The sequence below is a fragment of the Thalassophryne amazonica genome, chromosome 5 (assembly GCF_902500255.1).
Source record: "Thalassophryne amazonica chromosome 5, fThaAma1.1, whole genome shotgun sequence".
Lineage (NCBI taxonomy): Eukaryota > Metazoa > Chordata > Actinopteri > Batrachoidiformes > Batrachoididae > Thalassophryne > Thalassophryne amazonica.
Window position 1 is genome coordinate 55,766,208 of NC_047107.1, and position 23,833 is coordinate 55,790,040.

The 23,833-nt window shown below is 42.5% G+C and overlaps 1 protein-coding gene across 2 annotated transcripts in view; it reads left to right on the forward strand.

The window, feature by feature from the left end:
- Positions 1–23,833, forward strand: part of si:ch211-106a19.1 (uncharacterized protein LOC561797 homolog) — a 193,442-nt gene that overhangs the window by 153,595 nt on the left and 16,014 nt on the right. For both annotated transcript variants that reach the window (XM_034170314.1, XM_034170313.1), the window contains 7 exons: positions 3,957–4,074; positions 13,278–13,344; positions 17,327–17,479; positions 17,583–17,828; positions 17,968–18,088; positions 22,420–22,523; positions 23,090–23,185. In XM_034170314.1, the coding sequence (XP_034026205.1) occupies positions 3,957–4,074; positions 13,278–13,344; positions 17,327–17,479; positions 17,583–17,828; positions 17,968–18,088; positions 22,420–22,523; positions 23,090–23,185 (905 nt within the window). The remainder of the gene's footprint in view (positions 1–3,956; positions 4,075–13,277; positions 13,345–17,326; positions 17,480–17,582; positions 17,829–17,967; positions 18,089–22,419; positions 22,524–23,089; positions 23,186–23,833) is intronic.

The window sequence follows — 23,833 nt, forward strand, 5'->3', positions numbered from 1 at the left end:
AGCTGAACTTGCTTCTTCATTCCACAATTGAACTGTTTTGGTGGAAGGTTTCTCTCTGCTGACCAAGGGTCTATATGCTGGGATGAGAGACAGAGCCAAGTGGTCCGAGAAACCATGATGTTGAAGAGGGATGATTTTATAGGCCTTCTGAATGATGGTGTAAATCTGGTCGAGAGTGTTTTTATCTCTCGTGGGAATGTTCATATTTTTGAAGAGCTTTGCCATGACGGTGTTCAAATTGGCATTATTAAAGTCTCCTGCCGCAATGACAACACTATCTGGTTGGGCCATCATGCATTTGTTAATGGCCCCCTGCAGCTGATCTAAGGCTAGCTTAGCATTAGCTTGCGTTGGTATATAGACAGCAGTTATCAATATGGATGTGATTTCCCATGGCAGGTAGAAAGGTCTACAACTCAGGATCATGTATTCAGTGTCTGTTGAGCAGTGAGTCTCCATTACCCTGGCATCGGTGCACCATCTGTTGTGTATATAGATGAACAGACCCCCGTAAACAGTGCGGCCTGCTAGCTCGATAGCAGCGTCTGGTATGTTTGAATCCAGCCATGTCTCTGATATAATCATCACACAGTGGTCCAGGGGACTCAATGTAATCCGCAGTCTCAGCTCGTCCATCTTGTTGTGTAATGACTGTGCATTGGTGAGGAAAAGGCTGGGGATCGCTGGTCTGTGCGGGTTAGCTCTTAGCCTAGCCTTTAGGCCTCCTCTTGCCTCTCCTGTGCCGCTGTCTACACAGAGCATCAGTCAGTCCGGTGAGAAGTATTAGTTTGAGTAGGCAAAGTAGGCAAAAAAGTGCTGAGTCGAGAGTGCTTGGCTGCTGCATCTGAATATTTACACGTGCTGCCGAATGTTGCTTCTCTGTATTTTAACCAGTGGTGGGTACAGCTAACCAAAACTTTATCTTCGATAACTGAAAAATTAACTTTTAGAACGCTAGACCGATAGTAAGTAAGTCCCTTTGGCTGCTCCTTTGTTTGCACTTGGGGTCGCCACAGCAAATCCAAGGTGGATCTGCATGTTGAATTGGCACAGGTTTTACGCCGGATGCCCTTCCTGACGCAACTCCACATTACATGGAGAAATGTGACAGGGGTGGGATTTGAACCGGGAACCTTCTGCACTGAAACCAAGCGCATTAACCACTTGGCTACCACCCCTGCAGAATGCTAAACCGATAAACAGCAAAAAAAAAATTTTAGCGGAAGTTACAGCTAACTCCTAACTTTTAGTATTGTCTGCTACTGAAGTTTCGAGTTTACGCACCGCTGAGGCTTCTGAGTAAAATAAAAGCAATCACAGACCCAAAAACGAACAACAAGCCAGAGCTTCTGTCTTATGTAGTCAGAAGGCTGTGAGCTCAGTCCTTCTTCAGCAGAAGCGAGAGGAGCGGGCTGGCTGCTGTTGCCCAAAAGGTGGGGGGGCATTTACTTTCAACATGCAAAAAAGACAGACAGCGTAGAGGAGACATAAAGCGCAACACATTTTTCACTTATGGTTTTACTCATAAACAACTAATTCCGAACAGTTTCTCAATATTAAAGGTAACTTTGTCATATTTACAGAGAGAAAATATCACACATATGACATATTTTAAAGGATGCACTAAAGTCTGAAGGCTTGAGCTTCAACAGACACACTTGCCGAAAGGCATCATGGTAAAAATGGGTCTCCTTCACTGGTTGGTTTATTTATTTGTAAAAAACAACACACAAGTTACTGTAATGTGTTTGTGTCGGCTTCACAATTTACATGTTTGTAAATATGGGGGGGGGGGGGGGGTGTGATTGAAAGAGACATTTGAATTTCCCATAATGCCTTTCGGCACATGTGTCTGTTAAAAGCTCAAACCTTCAGAATTTAGCACATTCCTTTAAAAGATATGTCATGTGTGATATTTTCTCTCTGTAAAAAAGGCAGAGGTATGGTTAATATCAATAAACTGTCCGGAATTTATGAGTAAAACCATGAGTGAAAAGTGTGTTGTGCTTCATGTCTAATCCACACTGTCTGTCTTCTTGCATGTTGAAAGTAAATTACTTTTTTTCTTCCTTTGGGGCAACAGCAGCTGGCTCACTCCGCTCTCTTCTGCTGAGGGAGGACTGAGCCCACAGCCGTCTGACTATTGCACAACACGTAACAGGTAAGTACTAAAATGTATGATTTTGATTCACTATGCCAGCAAAAAAAGTTAGCGGACTGAAAGTTAGCTGAGCTAAATTTAGCAGAAGCTAAGTGGTCCACTGATGGTTTTCAAAATTAGCTGAAAAGCTAATTCTCTAACAAAATAGTTAGCTTTGCGAATTAGCGGAACTGTGCCCACCACTGATTTTAAAACAACAATCACGTGTCTCCACAACTTTACCAAGATCAAAGCAAGAACCAGCTTATAGCATTCACAAAAAACAGTAAATTACAATTATTTATTTAAACCAGGAGTCCTTGCAATCCTACCCCTGACTGTGACAATATGGCTTTGACATACACATAAATGCAGCCTCTGTAGGCCCCCTGCAATTTTATTTCAACAGTGGACCCACATTATGCTGTTTTGCTGTTCAAACTATGTCCACTGAGATTTTATCTGAATAAAGCGAGTAGCAGAATAACACCACATCGTGCACTTTTTACTTGCACCTTTCTCCCACTCGGACCCATAAAATGTGGAGCTCCACTTTCCGCAGTCAGACACTTCTCAACTGATGTTGTTAAGGTGCAGTGAAAGTGACAGGGCAGAGATTGGTGTGGGTTGACTTCAATATCAACACCTATGGCTTGTATCCTCTCTCATGTACTCAGAGTTGTTGTTTTTTTTTATCCTTCCTTTGAATTCCCCAACCTTAATGTTACAGCTGATCAGAAAGTATATGTAATGTCATTTTGAAACCATTTTCTCAAATTCTGTAAATTTTTGATAATCATTTTGTGTGTGTGTGTGTGTGTGTGTGTGTGTGTGTGTGTGTGTGTGTGTGTGTGTGTGTGTGTGTGTGTGTGTGTGTGTGTGTAAATGGACTGCATTTCAGTAGCGCTTTTCCGTTTGAAGAAGATGTTCAATGTGTTTTACAGTGATGCCTCACAATAGAAAAGAATAAAGCATTTATTGTTATTGTACATATACATACAACGAAATCTGTCCTCTGCATTTAACCCATCCTAATTACAGTTAGATACAACCCAACCACAAGGACAGTTGACTGCCACAGTCCGGCGCTTGGGGACCAACTCCAGACACTGCCTTAGTCAAGGGCAGAGAAAGACGCAGACCCTAAATAGGCATGTTTTGATTGTGGGAGGAAACCAAAGTGCCCGGAGGAAACCCACGCAGACACGGGGAGAACATGCAAACTCCACACAGAAAGGGCAGGAAGCGATTCCACAACCTTCTTTCTGTGAGGCACCAGTGCTAACCACTAAGCCACCATGCCGCACAATCAGCCATTGTCACCCACACTCGCACACCGATGTCAGTGTGCTGACATACAAGCCACTCAACCTCACAACAGACATCTTTGGGGTTTAGGACCTTGCCCAAGGGCCCTTAACAATTTTCCAGCCTGACGGCAATTTGAATCAAAGATCCGCCTTCACTTTTAGACCATCACCTCTCGTAACCCTGTTTGTGTTATGATAATATGCCACAGTTTACTCACGTTTTTCTTAATACTTTCACCCTTGTGCTGGTGGTATATACATGGATCACTGAATATTTAATTTTGTAGGCTTAACGTACCCCAAGGACCTCACATCATTCAGGCTAGTTACCCAGCAGGAACGTTTCCAATTTTGCTAAGCTGATTAATCGTTGATTAAACGCCACAGGGATGTGATTGTACATTGCTGTCTCTAGAACCCCATATAAGACTTCTTCAAGACCATGTGATATTTGTGTTACTGCTGAATACAGTTTGCACAAACTTATAATCTGTGTCTTCCAACAGAAGGTAATGAGAGGCCATTGAAAGAAGAGGCAAGTGATGAAGATGACGAATATTTTGATGCCATGGAGGATTCCCCTACATTTATCACAGTGACTGCCACTGAAAACACACAGCACAGGTCAGTCTCGCACATTTAACCATATGCTCTGTGCTCTAAATGTTTTACTGAAATGAAAGAATAGAAAGAAACACAAGGCAGACGAAAAAGCCGGGTGTTGACAATTTCAGAGTTAAATATTTAAAACAATCATCCAGTTGGATTTTTTTTAAATGATTTAAGACATAAAATTAGTTTCTTCTGCATTATTACATTTTTTCCTTTGTATTCAACTAAACAATGTGCAATCTTATATCCCCAGTATACTCCAAATTACACTGGTCAACACGATTTTTCTTGCATCAAGTTTTTCAATGGATTTTGGGTAATTTGGGGGCGCTGAAGCTGTATCTGGTGTTAGTGTTTACCAATTGCATCACATTTTTGAGATATCAATCAATCAATCAATCAATTTTTTTTTATATAGCGCCAAATCACAGCAAACAGTTGCCCCAAGGCGCTTTATATTGTAAGGCAAGGCCATACAATAATTATGTAAAACCCCAACGGTCAAAACGACCCCCTGTGAGCAAGCACTTGGCTACAGTGGGAAGGAAAAACTCCCTTTTAACAGGAAGAAACCTCCAGCAGAACCAGGCTCAGGGAGGGGCAGTCTTCTGCTGGGACTGGTTGGGGCTGAGGGAGAGAACCAGGAAAAAGACATGCTGTGGAGGGGAGCAGAGATCGATCACTAATGATTAAATGCAGAGTGGTGCATACAGAGCAAAAAGAGAAAGAAACAGTGCATCATGGGAACCCCCCAGCAGTCTAAGTCTATAGCAGCATAACTAAGGGATGGTTCAGGATCACCCGATCCAGCCCTAACTATAAGCTTTAGCAAAAAGGAAAGTTTTAAGCCTAATCTTAAAAGTAGAGAGGGTGTCTGTCTCCCTGATCTGAATTGGGAGCTGGTTCCACAGGAGAGGAGCCTGAAAGCTGAAGGCTCTGCCTCCCATTCTACTCTTACAAACCCTAGGAACTACAAGTAAGCCTGCAGTCTGAGAGCGAAGCGCTCTATTGGGGTGATATGGTACTACGAGGTCCCTAAGATAAGATGGGACCTGATTATTCAAAACCTTATAAGTAAGAAGAAGAATTTTAAATTCTATTCTAGAATTAACAGGAAGCCAATGAAGAGAGGCCAATATGGGTGAGATATGCTCTCTCCTTCTAGTCCCCGTCAGTACTCTAGCTGCAGCATTTTGAATTAACTGAAGGCTTTTTAGGGAACTTTTAGGACAACCTGATAATAATGAATTACAATAGTCCAGCCTAGAGGAAATAAATGCATGAATTAGTTTTTCAGCATCACTCTGAGACAAGACCTTTCTGATTTTAGAGATATTGCGTAAATGCAAAAAAGCAGTCCTACATATTTGTTTAATATGCGCTTTGAATGACATATCCTGATCAAAAATGACTCCAAGATTTCTCACAGTATTACTAGAGGCCAGGGCAATGCCATCCAGAGTAAGGATCTGGTTAGACACCATGTTTCTAAGATTTGTGGGGCCAAGTACAATAACTTCAGTTTTATCTGAGTTTAAAAGCAGGAAATTAGAGGTCATCCATGTCTTTATGTCTGTAAGACAATCCTGCAGTTTAGCTAATTGGTGTGTGTCCTCTGGCTTCATGGATAGATAAAGCTGGGTATCATCTGCATAACAATGAAAATGTAAGCAATGCCGTCTAATAATACTACCTAAGGGAAGCATGTATAAAGTGAATAAAATTGGTCCTAGCACAGAACCTCGTGGAACTCCATAATTAACCCTAGTCTGTGAAGAAGATTCCCCATGTACATGAACAAATTGTAATCTATTAGACAACTATGATTCAAACCACTGCAGCGCAGTGCCTTTAATACCTATGGCATGCTCTAATATCTGTAATAAAATTTTATGGTCAACAGTATCAAAAGCAGCACTGAGGTCTAACAGAACAAGCACAGAGATGAGTCCACTGTCTGAGGCCATAAGAAGATCATTTGTAACCTTCACTAATGCTGTTTCTGTACTATGATGAATTCTAAAACCTGACTGAAACTCTTCAAATAGACCATTCCTCTGCAGATGATCAGTTAGCTGTTTTACAACTACCCATTCAAGAATTTTTGAGAGAAAAGGAAGGTTGGAGATTGGCCTATAATTAGCTAAGATAGCTGGGTCAAGTGATGGCTTTTTAAGTAATGGTTTAATTACTGCCACCTTAAAAGCCTGTGGTACATAGCCAACTAATAAAGATAGATTGATCATATTTAAGATCGAAGCATTAAATAATGGTAGGGCTTCCTTGAGCAGCCTGGTAGGAATGGGGTCTAATAGACATGTTGATGGTTTGGATGAAGTAACTAATGAAAATAACTCAGACAGAACAATCTGAGAGAAAGAGTCTAACCAAATACCGGCATCACTGAAAGCAGCCAAAGATAACGATACGTCTTTGGGATGGTTATGAGTAATTTTTTCTCTAATAGTTAAAATTTTGTTAGCAAAGAAAGTCATGAAGTCATTACTAGTTAAAGTTAATGGAATACTCAGCTCAATAGAGCTCTGACTCTTTGTCAGCCTGGCTACAGTGCTGAAAAGAAACCTGGGGTTGTTCTTATTTTCTTCAATTAGTGATGAGTAGAAAGATGTCCTAACTTTACAGAGGGCTTTCTTATAGAGCAACAGACTCTTTTTCCAGGCTAAATGAAGATCTTCTAAATTAGTGAGACGCCATTTCCTCTCCAACTTACAGGTTATCTGCTTTAAGCTGCGAGTTTGTGAGTTATACCACGGAGTCAGGCACTTCTGATTTAAAGCTCTCTTTTTCAGAGGAGCTACAGCATCCAAAGTTGTCTTCAATGAGGATGTAAAACTATTGACGAGATACTCTATCTCACTTACAGAGTTTAGGTAGCTACTCTGCACTGTGTTGGTATATGGCATTAGAGAACATAAAGAAGGAATCATATCCTTAAACCTAGTTACAGCGCTTTCTGAAAGACTTCTAGTGTAATGAAACTTATTCCCCACTGCTGGGTAGTCCATCAGAGTAAATGTAAATGTTATTAAGAAATGATCAGACAGAAGGGAGTTTTCAGGGAATACTGTTAAGTCTTCTATTTCCATACCATAAGTCAGAACAAGATCTAAGATATGATTAAAGTGGTGGGTGGACTCATTTACATTTTGAGTAAAGCCAATAGAGTCTAATAATAGATTAAATGCAGTGTTGAGGCTGTCATTCTCAGCATCTGTGTGGATGTTAAAATCACCCACTATAATTATCTTATCTGAGCTAAGCACTAAGTCAGACAAAAGGCCTGAAAATTCACAGAGAAACTCACAGTAACGACCAGGTGGACGATAGATAATAACAAATAAAACTGGTTTTTGGGACTTCCAATTTGGATGGACAAGACTAAGAGTCAAGCTTTCAAATGAATTAAAGCTCTGTCTGGGTTTTTGATTAATTAATAAGCTGGAATGGAAGATTGCTGCTAATCCTCCGCCTCGGCCCGTGCTACGACCATTCTGACAGTTAGTGTGACTCGGGGGTGTTGACTCATTTAAACTAACGTATTCATCCTGCTGTAACCAGGTTTCTGTAAGGCAGAATAAATCAATATGTTCATCAATTATTATATCATTTACCAACAGGGACTTAGAAGAGAGAGACCTAATGTTTAATAGACCACATTTAACTGTTTTAGTCTGTGGTGCAGTTGAAGGTGCTATATTATTTTTTCTTTTTTAATTTTTATGCTTAAATAGATTTTTACATGCGGCTAAACATGTCACTCCCGGTCCGATTGGGGAGGGGCCCAGAGAAAACTACAGAGTCCGACATTGTTTTTGCAAAGTTACACACCGATTCAATGTTAATTTTAGTGACCTCCGATTGGCGTAACCGGGTGTCATTACTGCCGACGTGAATTACAATCTTACCAAATTTACGCTTAGCCAGCAGTTTCAAATTTCCTTCAATGTCGCCTGCTCTGGCCCCCGGAAGACAATTGACTATGGTTGCTGGTGTCGCTAACTTCACATTTCTCAAAACAGAGTCGCCAATAACCAAAGTTTGATCCTCGGCGGGTGTGTCGCCGAGTGGGGAAAAACGGTTAGAAATGTGAACGGGTTGGTGGTGTACACGGGGCTTCTGTTTAGAACTACGCTTCCTCCTCACAGTCACCCAGTTGGCCTGCTTTCCCGGCTGCTCGGGATCTGCCAGAGGGGAACTAACGGCGGCTAAGCTACCTTGGTCCACACCGACTACAGGGGCCTGGCTAGCTGTAGAATTTTCCATGGTGCGGAGCCGAGTCTCCAATTCGCCCAGCCTGGCCTCCAAAGCTACGAAAAAGCTACACTTATTACAAGTACCATTACTGCTAAAGGAGGCCGAGGAATAACTAAACATTTCACACCCAGAGCAGAAAAGTGCGGGAGAGACAGGAGAAGCCGCCATGCTAAATCGGCTAAGAGCTAGTAGCTGCGCTAAGCTAGCGGATTCCTAAAAACACGCAAAGTGAATAATGTGTAAATAATTTAGAGGTGATTCAGCAGAGGGAGTGCTTTAGTTAAGGCACGTTAAGATTACACTGGGGAAACAAATCGTTATCTAGATAACTAGATCAATCTAACTGCGCAGATTAAACAGCTAACAGATACAGCAAAACACCGCTGTGCTCCGGAACAGGAATTGATACAATACCGCAGTGAGAGCCAACCACCAGTAGAGGCAAGCAAGAGCAAAACACCGTTTGTACACAGTAACAAACAAATATGCTTGTTTGATATGGAAACATACTTCTTGTATTAAGCACTGGAGCAAAAGCTGCAATCCTGCACACCTCTTTTGCACCATAAATGATATTACAGGTCTTTGTTCACATTTCCCGAACCTGGTTTAAAAACTATGCTTTTGAAGCTGCTTTTGTGCACGATTAGTGGCGTCAAACCCGTGAGTGAATGAGCAACTTTTGCGTAATCCATCAACACAGAACATTCAAACTGCAAAAAACATGATGTGATAGAAGAATTCAGCATCCCAAAATGACCCTAAATCAGTTATCAATTTAGAATTTTGACTCGTGAATTAAAATTTAGTGGCAAGGCACCATGACAAACTGGAAAACTCAGTTTTCCAGTATGTAGGGTCAGATGACACAGAAGCCTGGTAGACCTTCAGTTGTGACTGAAAGTGACAAAAATGACATAAAATGGAAACAACAGAGACATAACTCACAAACCTTGACCACCAATATCTGCTAGACAAGAAAGACAACAAAGAAAGACAACTGCTGTGTCAGTTGTCAACGCTAACATAAATTGCAGTTTACTGTCAAAAATTATTATTATTTTATTTTATTTATTTATTTATTTATTTTTTTTTTGCTTGTGTTGCCAAAATGAGATAGTGGGGAGCCTGTTTTTTAAGCCTTTGTTAGATGTAGTTTTCTTAGCGGTAAGTCAGAAATTGTGAGTTCCCAGTTTCCACTGAATGCAGTGCAAATTTTGAACCTGGCATGTGTGATCCCTCCTTCATGTCATCTGCAAGATCCCATATAAAAGATCAAACTCACTAGCAATAAAATTAACCATAAGTTTGTGACCTACCACAGCAATAAAGGTACTTTTACAGTAACTACACTCAACAAAAATATAAACGCAACACTTTTGGTTTTGCTCCCATTTTGTATTAGATGAACTCAAAGATCTAAAACTTTTTCCACATACACAATATCACCATTTCCCTCAAATATTGTTCACAAACCAGTCTAAATCTGTGATAGTGAGCACTTCTCCTTTGCTGAGATAATCCATCCCACCTCACAGGTGTGTCATATCAAGATGCTGATTAGACACCATGATTAGTGCACAGGTGTGCCTTAGACTGCCCACAATAAAAGGCCACTCTGAAAGGTGCAGTTTTATCACACAGCACAATGCCACAGATGTCGCAAGATTTGAGGGAGCGTGCATGTGTCATAAAGTAACACTATGAGTGTTAACGCTATTACAGTTAATATGTTTCTCACACCTGAAAATGAACATTGTACACATCAAAGTGACACAAAGATGTTTTCCCTGTTGGGATTCATTTTTTATGGTCACTCTTTAAAAACTCTTGACATATTTAGAGGAGAAATGAATTTAAATTTGAAATGTTTTCCACATGAGCCTTTTAGCTGGCCTTTGGTGGTTAGGGCCCCATCACACTTAGCAAGAATCCAGCCGACCCAGGCATAATGTAAACAAAACAAACACAATTCGTGCCACATCTGGGAGGGAATCAGGATTGCGGAAGACAGCTGTCCGACCACACAGACTGCTCCTCGACCTGCTCCAAATGATTCGTGCACACTCCATGCGCATTAAGCCTCCAAATGCAGTACAAATGTATGTGGAACACATTAGGATTACTTAGACAGCTGTCAGAATGCAGTGAGATTATGACTATTACTATGATTATGTATACTTACATTGCTGTAAGAGTGAGGTCCAGTTGTGGGTGGAGGAAATATATTGCAGCAGCACTCTCACTGCACTTGTGGTATATTCAGGCACAATCGGGACATTGGGTGCGTGGCGGATCATGTTGAACTGTGCCAGGAACACGATCAGATTATTTGAATGATTACTTTGATTACTTTTCATGCTATACAAATATTTAGATAGCAGTCAGATTGCGGTCAGACTGCACTCTGACCGCCAATCGGTATATTTCCACTTTAACTGCACCTTGACTGTTTTGCACATATGCAAAACATTCAGGCGGGCCACAGGAAGCTGGCCGACTGTTTAGTCTGCTCTCAGACTGCTGTCTAACGTCCTCAAATGCACCACGACACCTCCGGAATGTGGGTCGAATTTTCATTTGGACAGCATTCTGCCTCTCGTGTGATGGGGGTATTAACTGTAAAACTTCTGCTGTCATTCTAAATCAGAAGCAGGTTTATTGCCAACTTTTCATGTGCAGAGAATTATCTTTGGTCCGATGATGACTAACGATAATCATAAATACTTACTTGTAGTTCCTAGGGTTTGTAAGAGTAGAATGGGAGGCAGAGCCTTCAGCTTTCAGGCTCCTCTCCTGTGGAACCAGCTCCCAATTCAGATCAGGGAGACAGATACCCTCTCTACTTTTAAGATTAGGCTTAAAACTTTCCTTTTCGCTAAGGCTTATAGTTAGGGCTGGATCGGGTGACCCTGGACCATCCCTTGGTTATGCTGCTTTAGACGTAGATTGTGGGGGGGTTCCCATGATGCACTGTTCCTTTCTCTTTTTGCTCCGTATGCATCACTCTGCATTTAATCATTAGTGATCGATCTCTGCCCCCCTTCACGGCATGTCTTTTTCCTGGTTTTTTCCCTCAGCCCCAACCAGTCTCAGCAGAAGACTGCCCCTCCCTGAGCCTGGTTCTGCTGGAGGTTTCTTCCTGTTAAAAGGGAGTTTTTCCTTCCTACTGTTGCCAGGTGCTTGCTCATAGGGGGTCGTTTTGACCGTTGGGGTTTTTCATAGTTATTGTATGGCCTTGCCTTACAATATGGAGCGCCTTGGGGCAACTGTTTGTTGTGATTTGGCGCTATATAAGAAAAAAGTTGATTGATTGATTGATAAATATACCACAAGGTAAGTGAGTTGCAGTCATTGGTGCAATGAATGCAAAAGACAGTAAATAAATAAGTGAATCAGGAAAAAGACAAATTACCTTTAGAGAGCATGGAAAGTGTCATAAGAAAAGGTGTGTATGACTTTTGACATTTGGGATCCTGGGTCTCACTGATTAAGTGGAATGCAGTCTGGAAGAAGTTGGGCTTATGCTGTGTGGTTTTGGTCCTGGTGGACCGCAGTCTTCTGGGGAACAATTCAGAGAGCTTGTGATGTCTTTGTTTTATCTGTCATATATATACATATACTCAACAAAAATATAAACGCAACACTTTTGTTTTTGCTCCCATTTTGTATGAGATGAACTCAAAGATCTAAAACTTTTTCCACATACACAATATCACCATTTCCCTCAAATATTGTTCACAAACCAGGCTAAATCTGTGATAGTGAGCACTTCTCCTTTGCTGAGATAATCCATCCCACCTCACAGGTGTGCCATATCAAGATGCTGATTAGACACCATGATTAGTGCACAGGTGTGCCTTAGACTGGCCACAATAAAAGGCCACTCTGAAAGGTGCAGTTTTATCACACAGCACAATGCCACAGATGTCGCAAGATTTGAGGGAGCGTGCAATTGGCATGCTGACAGCAGGAATGTCAACCAGAGCTGTTGCTCGTGTATTGAATGTTCATTTCTCTACCATAAGCCGTCTCCAAAGGCGTTTCAGAGAATTTGGCAGTACATCCAACCAGCCTCACAACTGCAGACCATGTGTAACCACACCAGCCCAGGACCTCCACATCCAGCATGTTCACCTCCAAGATCGTCTGAGACCAGCCCTCGGACAGCTGCTGAAACAATCGGTTTGCATAACCAAAGAATTTCTGCACAAACTGTCAGAAACCGTCTCAGGGAAGCTCATCTGCATGCTAGTCGTCCTCATCAGGGTCTCGACCTGACTCCAGTTCGTCGTCGCAACTTCGCACAGCCATTGAAGAGGAGTGGACCAACATTCCACAGGCCACAATTGACAACCTGATCAACTCTATGCGAAGGAGATGTGTTGCACTGCATGAGGCAAATGGTGGTCACACCAGATACTGACTGGTATCCCCCCCCAATAAAACAAAACTGCACCTTTCAGAGTGGCCTTTTATTGTGGACAGTCTAAGGCACACCTGTGCACTAATCATGGTGTCTAATCAGCATCTTGATATGGCACACCTGTGAGGTGGGATGGATTATCTCAGCAAAGGAGAAGTGCTCACTATCACAGATTTAGACTGGTTTATGAACAATATTTGAGGGAAATGGTGATATTGTGTATGTGGAAAAAGTTTTAGATCTTTGAGTTCATCTCATACAAAATGGGAGCAAAACCAAAAGTGTTGCGTTTATATTTTTGTTGAGTACATATATATATATATATATATATATATATATATATATATATATATACATAATGCATGTTCCTTTTTCATTTGTTGTTATAGTTACTGTAATACGTTATCTTTCAACTTTAAGGATCAAAATTGTATGGAACATTGTTTTGCCTTCGCTGTGTGTAAACGATTGATAATGAGGCTGTGAGGGTGAAGATAATTTTATTCTATTTCAGACTTTCACAAAGCCACTTGAGTGGAGCGAGTGGCGGACATCCAAATGACTGGTTGCATGATGACCACGTAAGTGTCGGCCAGCCTAGTAATTCTGACGACTGGTACTGCTATTGTCAAACACTTCTGCACTGTAAACCCAGACAAGTTAACAGAACTCAAGAAAATTAAGGTAACTGATTACCTTAAAATCTTTTGTTAATGAATTTAAATGTCAAAGCTTTAAATATTTGGTGTATGTGCTATATGTACCTTTTAATTACAGTCAGATTAATGTGTTGATTAATAACTAAACTCAAATATTTTCAGTGACTGTGACTTAAAGTTTTCAATCACTTCTGTGGAGATGATGGAGGATGAGGATGAAGTTAACAAAACTTAAAATTAATAATTCTATAAACACACTCTTTTATGTTAGCTTATTACGTAGTTTTATTTGTAAAATCAGTTTTTTCAGTTTCTCCCTTTTTCACTCGGGGTCACGGCAGCAGATCTGATATGGATCTGCGATATGGATCTGCATGTTAAGTTAGCACTAGTTTTACATGAGATGTCCTTCCTGACTCAACTCCATGTTATATGGAGAATGACCATGTGTGGTCTTGAACCAAGAACCTTCTGCTTTGGAACCAAGTTCACCAACCACTTGGCCACTATGCTGCATTGTTAACTTAATTTGTAATGTTTTAATTAAACTTAAGTGAAATTCTTTAACTTGTGAAATTCAAAGTCATGTGGCTCAACACTTAACTCGACTCTTTGTGGCAATTTGTTGCCTAGATTGCATTGAGCAACTATAGGTAAATGTCTTCTTCATTTTATGCTCACTACCACCACCTTCTGCCTGGGAGTGTGGATCAAAGATTAAACAGTAAGTTTTTTCAGCTTCGCCCTTTTTCACTTGAGATTGCCACACCAGATGTGTTACATATTTGCATGTTGATTTGGCACAGGTTTTATGCAAAATATGCTTCCTGATGCAACTCATTATTCCATTACATGGAGTATGGGCAGGGGTGGTCTTGAACAGGAATCTTCTGCTCTAGAAACAAACACGCTAACTGCTTAGCCACCACGTTGTCTGGGTCAAAGATGAAATCCTTAATTAATCATGCCTGTCAAATAAACAAACAAACCTCTAATGCTCAAGCCATTTCGCAGGTTCATAAAAATTTTAAGGCAAAGCTACTGAACTCCAGTCTTCCTAAATTCTTTCTTGGTCAAGTTCAGTATAATTGGTTATTACATGTGTAATAGTCTCAGCACAGAAATCAGTTAGAGGTTTATCCTTCACCATACACATTATAATTGCTTTTACTGCTTTATTGCTTTTTATACAGTAGGTGGTAGAACATTGGGGCGGCAATGGCTCGGTTGGTTGAGCGAGCCATCTTATGACCGAATGGTCGACGGTTTGAATCTGGCTCCCAGCCTGTCAAAAATCTGCATGTTGCCTTTGTGTCCTTGGGTAAGACACTTAACCCACCTTGTCTGTGTATGAATGAGGTGGTGGTCAAAGGGGCCATAAGCGCAGAATGGCAGACACGCTTCTGTCAGTTTGCCCCAGGGCAGCTGTGGCTGCACTAGTAGCTTATCACCACCAATGTGTGTGAACGTGCGAGTGAATGAATAATGCAACTTGTAAAGCGTTTTGTGTGTTTTGAATAGCACTATAAATCCAAGTCATTATTATCATCTAAAGATGTATTTGGACACATTGTCAGTGAGACTACCAGGGCTCCCCAGGGGTTTCAGGTCTTTCAGCTTCAGATCTCCTCATTGTGGTGACTTGACTGGGAATGATCAGTTCCATCCCTATGTCCAAGTAGCATTAGTCCACAGCTTATCGCTTTTGAACCTCAGCCATCATGAAGCTTTCTCTGCACCCTCTGCTGTTCTACTGATGGCTTGTCTTCTGCTCACCCCAGTGATCCCCAGGAGGTTATTGGCCCTGTACAGTGATTTCCCTGCAAAGCTCCTCACCCTCAATTTGATCTGTATATACCACACGCGACAACTCCTCTTGCAGCATTCCTCCTCCAGTTCAGCATATCCCCCCTTTTCCACTTGGATTCCTCCATTTGCTCTTCCCAAGGCACCACTTGCTTGATGTTTTTTGAGAACAGCACAATGTCTGGCCTAAGTGGGGTCTTCAATACGTCCTCTGGTTTCTTGTTTACCTCGAGGCCTGCCTGTTTACCTCGAGGCCTGCCTGTGGTTTTAGTCCAGGGTTTGGACAGAAATAAGTAAATTAAAATTATACTTACAAGTGGCACTTACTTAATCCATAATTAAAGTTCAAATTAATCAAAAATGAAAGTTTAATAAACTCAAAAGGATGCAAATATGGATCTGGAGAAGGCGTTCGACCGTGTCCCTCGGGGCACCCTCTGGGAGTACGGGGTCCGGGGTCCTTTGCTAAGGGCTATCCAGTCCCTGTAAGACCGCAGAAGGAGCTTGGTTCGCATTGCCGGTAGTAAGTCAAACCTGTTTTCAGTGCACGTTGGCCTCCGCCAGGGCTGCCCTTTGTCACGGTTCTGTTCATTATTTTTATGGACAGAATTTCTAGGCGCAGCCAGGGTGTAGAGGGGGTCTGGTTTGGGAACCACAGAATCTCGTCTCTGCTGTTTGCGGATGATGTGGTTCTGTTGGCTTCGTCAAATCAGGACCTTCAGCGTGCACTGGGGCGGTTTTTAGCCGAGTGTGAAGCGTCTGGGATGAAAATCAGCACCTCCAAATCCAAGGCCATGGTTCTCGACCGGAAAAAGGTGTTTTGCCCTCTTCAGGTCGGTGGAGTGTCCTTGCCTCAAGTGGAGGAGTTTAAGTATCTCAGGGTCTTGTTCACGAGTGAGGGACGGATGGAGCGTGAGATCGATAGACGGATCGGTGCAGCATCTGCAGTGATGCGGTCACTGTACCGGACCGTCATGGTGAAGAGAGAGCTGAGCAGGGGGGCAAAGCTCTCGATTTACCGATCGATCTACGTTCCGATCCTCACCTATGGTCATGAGATTTGGCTCATGACCGAAAGAACGAGATCTCAAGTACAAGCGGCCGAGATGAGTTTCCTCCGTAGGGTGGCTGGGCACTCCCTTAGAGATAGGGTGAGGAGCTCGGTCACTTGGGAGGAGCTCGGAGTCGAGCCGCTGCTCCTGCACATCGAAAGGAGTCAGTTGAGGTGGCTCGGGCATCTTTTCCGGATGCCCCCTGGACACCTCGCTGGAGAGGTGTTCTGGGTACGTCCCATTGGGAGGAGGCCCCGGGGAAGACCCAGGACACGCTGGTAGGACTACATCTCTCGGCTGGCTTGGGAACGCCTTGGGGTTCCCCCGGAGGAGCTGGGGGAGGTGTGTGTGGATCGGGAGGTCTGGGCGGCTTTGCTTGAGCTGCTGCCCCCGCGACCCGACTCCGGATAAAGCGGAAGAAAATGGATGGATGGATGGATGGATGCAAATATCACAGTAACTTGAAATATTTGAGTTCTTAGAAGAGGGTTTTTCCAAAATATTTAACATAGCAGAATTATTCATTTATTTATTTTTTTATTATGTTTGTTGTACTGAATCTATTTAATTTTTTTGAACATTTTGGGTTTACAGTGTAACTTTTCATGGTATCATTGGCAAGTTCAGCTTATTAATTATATGTCTGCCTTCACTTGCTGTTTGCACACACACACACACACACACACACACACACACACACACACACACACACACACACACACACACACACACACACACACACACACACACACACACAGACTCTACTCCCCTGTGTTATTAAAGATATATGGCTGCCACAGTGAACTCGATCTTAATTATCACTCATATATTTACACTTCTCTCTTCACTTTTCTCTTGCTCTCATAATCATGTCTCTCTTATTTTGCCTCTCCTCCTGTTTGTCACTTGTTGTGTCTCTCCCACACGGTGATGTGCTGCCACTACAATTAAAAGTTTTTCTGAGACATAACATGCCCTAATTTATAGTACACAAAGTTAAAATGCCACATTATGATTACTTTTTATGCCCTCATACTTAATCTCAGGTGACCCTAAACTGTAACAATGTGCCAGGGAAGGGGCTGCAGCCACGCAGACAAAGGCGGACTCGCATCCCACACAAGCCCAACTACTCCCTCAATTTGTGGAGCATCATGAAGAACTGCATCGGCAAGGAACTTTCTAAAATTCCCATGCCTGTAAGCCTGTTAAGCTTGTGTTTTTTGTACGTTTGTTTGTTTTTGTGAATAAATGTTTAAATCATAGTTTAGCTCACATTTTGCCTTTATGTCTATCATTTAGGTAAATTTCAATGAGCCTTTGTCAATGCTGCAGCGTCTCACAGAGGACCTGGAGTATCATGAGCTTCTAGACAAGGCAGCGCACTGTGACTCCTCTCTGGAGCAAATGTGCCTGGTCGCTGCCTTCTCCGTCTCTTCCTACTCCACCACTGTTCATCGGACCGCCAAGCCCTTCAACCCCCTCCTGGGTGAGACCTACGAGCTTGATCGCCTGGAAGACTTTGGGTATCGTTCGCTGTGTGAACAGGTAACATGGCCACCATTCAGAGGGTGGAGAGCCACAAACAAAATCACCTTTCAAATACGTGTAATGATTGGAGATTATATGAAGCCGTCTTCTATTTTGCTAGTCTGGGTTTTACCTTTAAGATCTTTTGCCCTCTCAGGTGAGCCATCATCCCCCTGCAGCTGCACATCACGTGATTTCTCAACGAGGCTGGACCCTGTGGCAGGAAATCACCATTGCTAGCAAGTTTCGTGGCAAATACCTCTCCATAATGCCTCTGGGTAAGGCAGTTCATATTAGGAAGCAGTTAAAATAGGCCGGCATTTTGTTAAACATCTCAATCATCCCCCTCTGAACTTCCTCCTGCAAAACATATAGATAGAGGAATGAATGCATCAAGACAGATTTATGAGCCTTTTCACACAAATTTAAGCCCCCGTCACACATAGCAAGAATGTGCAGGAAGCAGCCCGAGATGGCTAATATTGCCATAATCCGACGCAGTCGGGAGGGAAAGAGGCATGGTCAGCAGTGTCAGTATGCATCTAGATTACCTCATTCACACCTGCACAATAGCATTCAAAGCGCATGTAGACAACAGTTTAGATGACACAGACTGCTGTCAGATGGCCATAAAAGGCACTGAAGACTGGCTGATGTCAAAACGTCTCGATGGAAAACACAGGATGGAGTGAGAGGCAGCGCTGTGTTCCTCATGCGCGAGTGCACAGTGTGCATATGTGCATGGTGCACGTGCACCCCGCGCACATGCTTGGGGCTGAAATTATCACTCGGCCATGTGTGTGTGTGTGTGTGTGTATACATAACGCTGCATGAGCCACTAAGCTCATGGATTATCACATAGGATTTATTTTTGCGTGGTTCATTCCAGCACACAACAGCCGGGTGAGAGGATTTTAACCAAAGCTGCGGTCCGGCTCCACGTCTGTGCTGTGAAACACTCCTGGACCGCTATTGGAGGTGATATTCATGTTTATTAATGCTGTCACAGCCTGGCACAACAGTTCCATGTCATATCTCGTACAGAGTTAGAAGGTGATCATTTATTACAGCAGTGAGATCCATTCAGCTCCGGGCCTGACGCGTGCAATGATGCGTTACTACACATCACGGAGAGGTACAGCTCATGGTATATATGAGATATGATGGAGACAACAGTTCACATTATTTACGTTGCCCATGGGAAGGAATGGACAAATATCTGTACTGTAAGGTCTATTGTGGCTATAACAGCCTGTTCAGATTTGCGGCGGCGTGTGCACAATAGCGCACAGTGTTTTTGGTTTGATAGCCGCTGTTCACATTCACTGTACATAATAATAATTCATAATTATGATCATGATGAAGCGTGCCACATACATGTAAACTGTTTGTGTTGCCGGGGGTGGACATTATTATTTTCCGTGCCAGATCCATCTCGAGGTTCCCTCGTATGTGCTCAAATCATTTCAGATCCTGTTTTACCGCCATCGGAATATGTAAATTGTGGTCACATGGTCCTCAGATTGTAGATGGACCACCGTCGGATAGGTGACCTGTCTTGACGGCGCCCGGAGGGTTGTGAACATGTGCATCACACTCTGGGCCACCGGCCGATTTTGACCATCTGTGTGGACTCTCACAGATGGCTGTCAAAAAGTTTTAGAACTGAAACCCTAAAAAAAAAAAAAAAAAAAATCCTGTTTGAAAGTTAGGGTGTTATTGAGATAACATAGACAACTTGCATGCAAATGCTTTCTAAGTATAACCTTCTCCAGCTTTACCATCAAGTGGGAATCTATTACAGGGTAACAAAAAAAAATCAGATACCGGTAATTAAAAGACAATTAAACAAGTAACAAAATCATACACAAGAATACTTACACAAATTATTGATTATTTTCCTCAGAGCTGTCTGTCTACTGAAAAACATTTAACACGTAGGTACTAAAGTCTTTGATTTCAGACTTCACAAATGTTTTTAACTGTTAATCTTTATTCACTGTTGTGTCCATTCGACTGCTCCTGTTTTTTTTTGTTCGGGGTCGCCACAGCGGATACAGCTAGATCTGCTCCCATATTTGGCACAGGTGTTATGCCGTATGCCCTTCCTGACACTCCTGGAGAAAGTTAATCTTTATTCACTACGCCTGCAAAAATATGTTAGCAGTCTAAAAATTATCGGACCTATATTTTTTGAAAGCTAATTGGTCCGCTGATGGTTTTCAAAGTTATCTGAAAAGCTAATCCGATAATGAAAACATTAGCTCTGATAATTAGCGGTTAGCAGATTAGTAGAACTGTGCCCACCACTGGTCCAGATAACATAATTTTCTTATGTATTTCAGTTTCAAACAAAAAATAATGTGTTACTTGGACATGTTCTGATCATGTGTCAATTATTTAAGTCATGTGCTTCCAACAAGCTTTTTTTTTTTTTTTCATTTCTTTTCTTTTCAGTATACACTAACAGAAGGTTCGCATCGAAGAAGCCCAGAACAAGAAGCCAGCTGTTGTTGGCCGAGCATAAATACACTCAACAAAAATATAAACGCAACACTTTTGGTTTTGCTCCCATTTTGTATGAGATGAACTCAAAGATCTAAAACTTTTTCCACATACACAATATCACCATTTCCCTCAAATATTGTTCACAAACCAGTGTAAATCTGTGATAGTGAACACTTCTCCTTTGCTGAGATAATCCATCCCACCTCACAGGTGTGCCATATCAAGATGCTGATTAGACACCATGATTAGTGCACAGGTGTGCCTTAGACTGCCCACAATAAAAGGCCACTCTGAAAGGTGCAGTTTTATCACACAGCACAATGCCACAGATGTCGCAAGATTTGAGGGAGCGTGCAATTGGCATGCTGACAGCAGGAATGTCAACCAGAGCTGTTGCTCGTGTGTTGAATGTTCATTTCTCTACCATAAGCCGTCTCCAAAGGCATTTCAGAGAATTTGGCAGTGCATCCAACCAGCCTCACAACCGCAGACCACGTGTAACCACACCAGCCCAGGACCTCCACATCCAGCATGTTCACCTCCAAGATCGTCTGGGACCAGCCACTTGGACAGCTGCTGAAACAATCGGTTTGCATAACCAAAGAATTTCTGCACAAACTGTCAGAAACCGTCTCAGGGAAGCTCATCTGCATGCTCGTCGTCCTCATCGGGGTCTCGACCTGACTCTAGTTCGTCGTCGTAACCGACTTGAGTGGGCAAATGCTCACATTCGCTGGCGTTTGGCACGTTGGAGAGGTGTTCTCTTCACGGATGAATCCTGGTTCACACTGTCCAGGGCAGATGGCAGACAGCGTGTGTGGCATCGTGTGGGTGAGCGGTTTTCGGATGTCAATGTTGTGGATCGAGTGGCCCATGGTGGCGGTGGGGTTATGGTATGGGCAGGCGTCTGTTATGGACGAAGAACACAGGTGCATTTTATTGATGGCATTTTGAATGCACAGAGATACCGTCACGAGATCCTGAGGCCCATTGTTGTGCCATAGATCCAAGAACATCAACTCATGTTGCAGCAGGATAATGCACGGCCCCATGTTGCAAGGATCTGTACACAGTTCTTGCAAGCTGAAAATGTCCCAGTTCTTGCATGGCCGGCATACTCACCGGACATGTCACCCATTGAGCATGTTTGGGATGCTCTGGACCGGCGTATACGACAGCGTGTACCAGTTCCTGCCAATATCCAGCAACTTCGCACAGCCATTGAAGAGGAGTGGACCAACATTCCACAGGCCACAATTGACAACCTGATCAACTCTATGCGAAGGAGATATGTTGCACTGCATGAGGCAAATATTGGTCACACCAGATACTGCCTGGTATCCCCCCCCAATAGAACAAAACTGCACCTTTCAGAGTGGCCTTTTATCATGGACAGTCTAAGGCACACCTGTGCACTAATCATGGTGTCTAATCAGCATCTTGATATGGCACACCTGTGAGGTGGGATGGATTATCTCAGCAAAGGAGAAGTGCTCACTATCACAGATTTAGACTGGTTTGTGAACAATATTTGAGGGAAATGGTGATATTGTGTATGTGGAAAAAGTTTTAGATCTTTGAGTTCATCTCATACAAAATGGAAGCAAAACCAAAAGTGTTGCGTTTATATTTTTGTTGAGTGTAGCATATAACAGACATGGGTAGCAAGTACAACACATCTGTTTGAGAGGGGTTGTAGACTGGCAGCTTGTCTGGGGTGTACCCCGCCTGTAGACCTTCCACCGTGACCCTTCATTGGAATAAATGTGTTTAGAAAAGCAGTGAATGAAGTTTCTCATTCTGAACCAGTATGACAGTATTAACAAAAATTGTTCACCAAATGTAAAGTTAAAAAGGTTGCATTTATCCGTCATACCGCCACTACTATTGAACACATTGAATTGTGGTTACATCGTCAAGTTAACGTTCCTGTAACCAGTTCCATGAGACACTTATGCTGACCTTTGAAATTTTACAAAAGCTTGAACATGCCAAATAGCAGCAAAACAGGCTTAACTCAGCTGACACTTTATGTTAAAATCAAGCTATAAACCAGTTCATAGTACATATTCCAATGCTGGTTGTTGTCATGTCTTTTCAGGTGCCATTCACCTGCACTTCCACTCCAGTAGGAACCACTACATTTGGAGAAAAGTCACCTCTACGGTGCACAACATCATTGTTGGCAAGCTGTGGATAGACCAGGTTTGTTTGTTTGATCATCCACAGTTCCAAACACAGAATACTAATTTAACTTTTACCCCAGTGAAAACAATTTAAATTATTTGTCCATTGCCTAAGAGCTTCACCAGCATTTATACACCTTTGCTCTTTTTTTTTAATATACAGTAGTGTTCAGAATAATAGTAGTGCTATGTGACTAAAAAGATTAATCAGGTTTTGAGTATATTTCTTATTGTTACATGGGAAACAAGGTACCAGTAGATTCAGTAAATTCTCACAAATCCAACAAGACCAAGCATTCATGATATCATTTGTGAGAATCTACTGAATCTACTGGTACCTTGTTTCCCATGTAACAATGAGAAATATACTCAAAACCTGCTTAATCTTTTTAGTCACATAGCACTACTATTATTCTGAACACTACTGTATATATATTATTTTCTCCATTAATTTCTGTGTCCTTTTAATCCCACCACTTTCTTTGCCTTGTTGAGTTTGATTTCATTTTCTGTCCTTGGCTAAATGTACAGTCAAACTGTAGAATTAAAAGGTCTGATATGTTGTCTCTTTCGCCCTGTGTGCAGTCGGGTGACATTGAGATTGTGAATCACAGGACCAAAGAGACCTGCCAGCTCAAGTTTTCTCCCTATAGTTATTTCTCCAGGGACTTGCCACGGAAGGTAAACGCTCCCTTTCAGCCCTTGCTTGATACCTTGATGATGTGATGTCATGAGATGGCGCAGTGGGTTTGTGTGATGCTGCCTCCTGCTGGACATTATGCATTACTTCATCTTGTTACATATCTCTGCTATTTTCTCTGGGAGCAAAGTGACCTCCGTTCATGCTCCTGTGGAGCCACGGCAGTGATCGAAATGAGGCACACAGCTGCCTCACTAGCAGATTAGCTTTAACATAGACTGATGTCACTGAAGAAACTCTTTAACCCAGTACTTTATCTCAGCTGAATACATTTTTTTCTATTTTGTGCAACCTCTAGTTAAAGCTAGAGTTGGTAGTAGTCCTGAAGAGCTAGCAAGAGAACTAGGAAGATTTGAAAGTAGCACCTCCTCTAGGTTCCATCCCCTCCCCCCTACCCCGTCAGTGCCCCGTCCAAAGCCACGCCCCCACAAACTTTAACGGCGTCTAACTGTGGGACTCAACGGTGCAGAGGAGAGCCCCCTGACACGCAGTAGCACGCACATCGTCGTGATGATCCCACCCGCTGTGATCCCAGCTGGACGCAGCCTTCTTAAACTGTTGGACTATTTTTTTCACGCTGTTCCTCGCCCCATCTTTACTTGTGAACGGCTGAGCCTTTTGGGGATGCT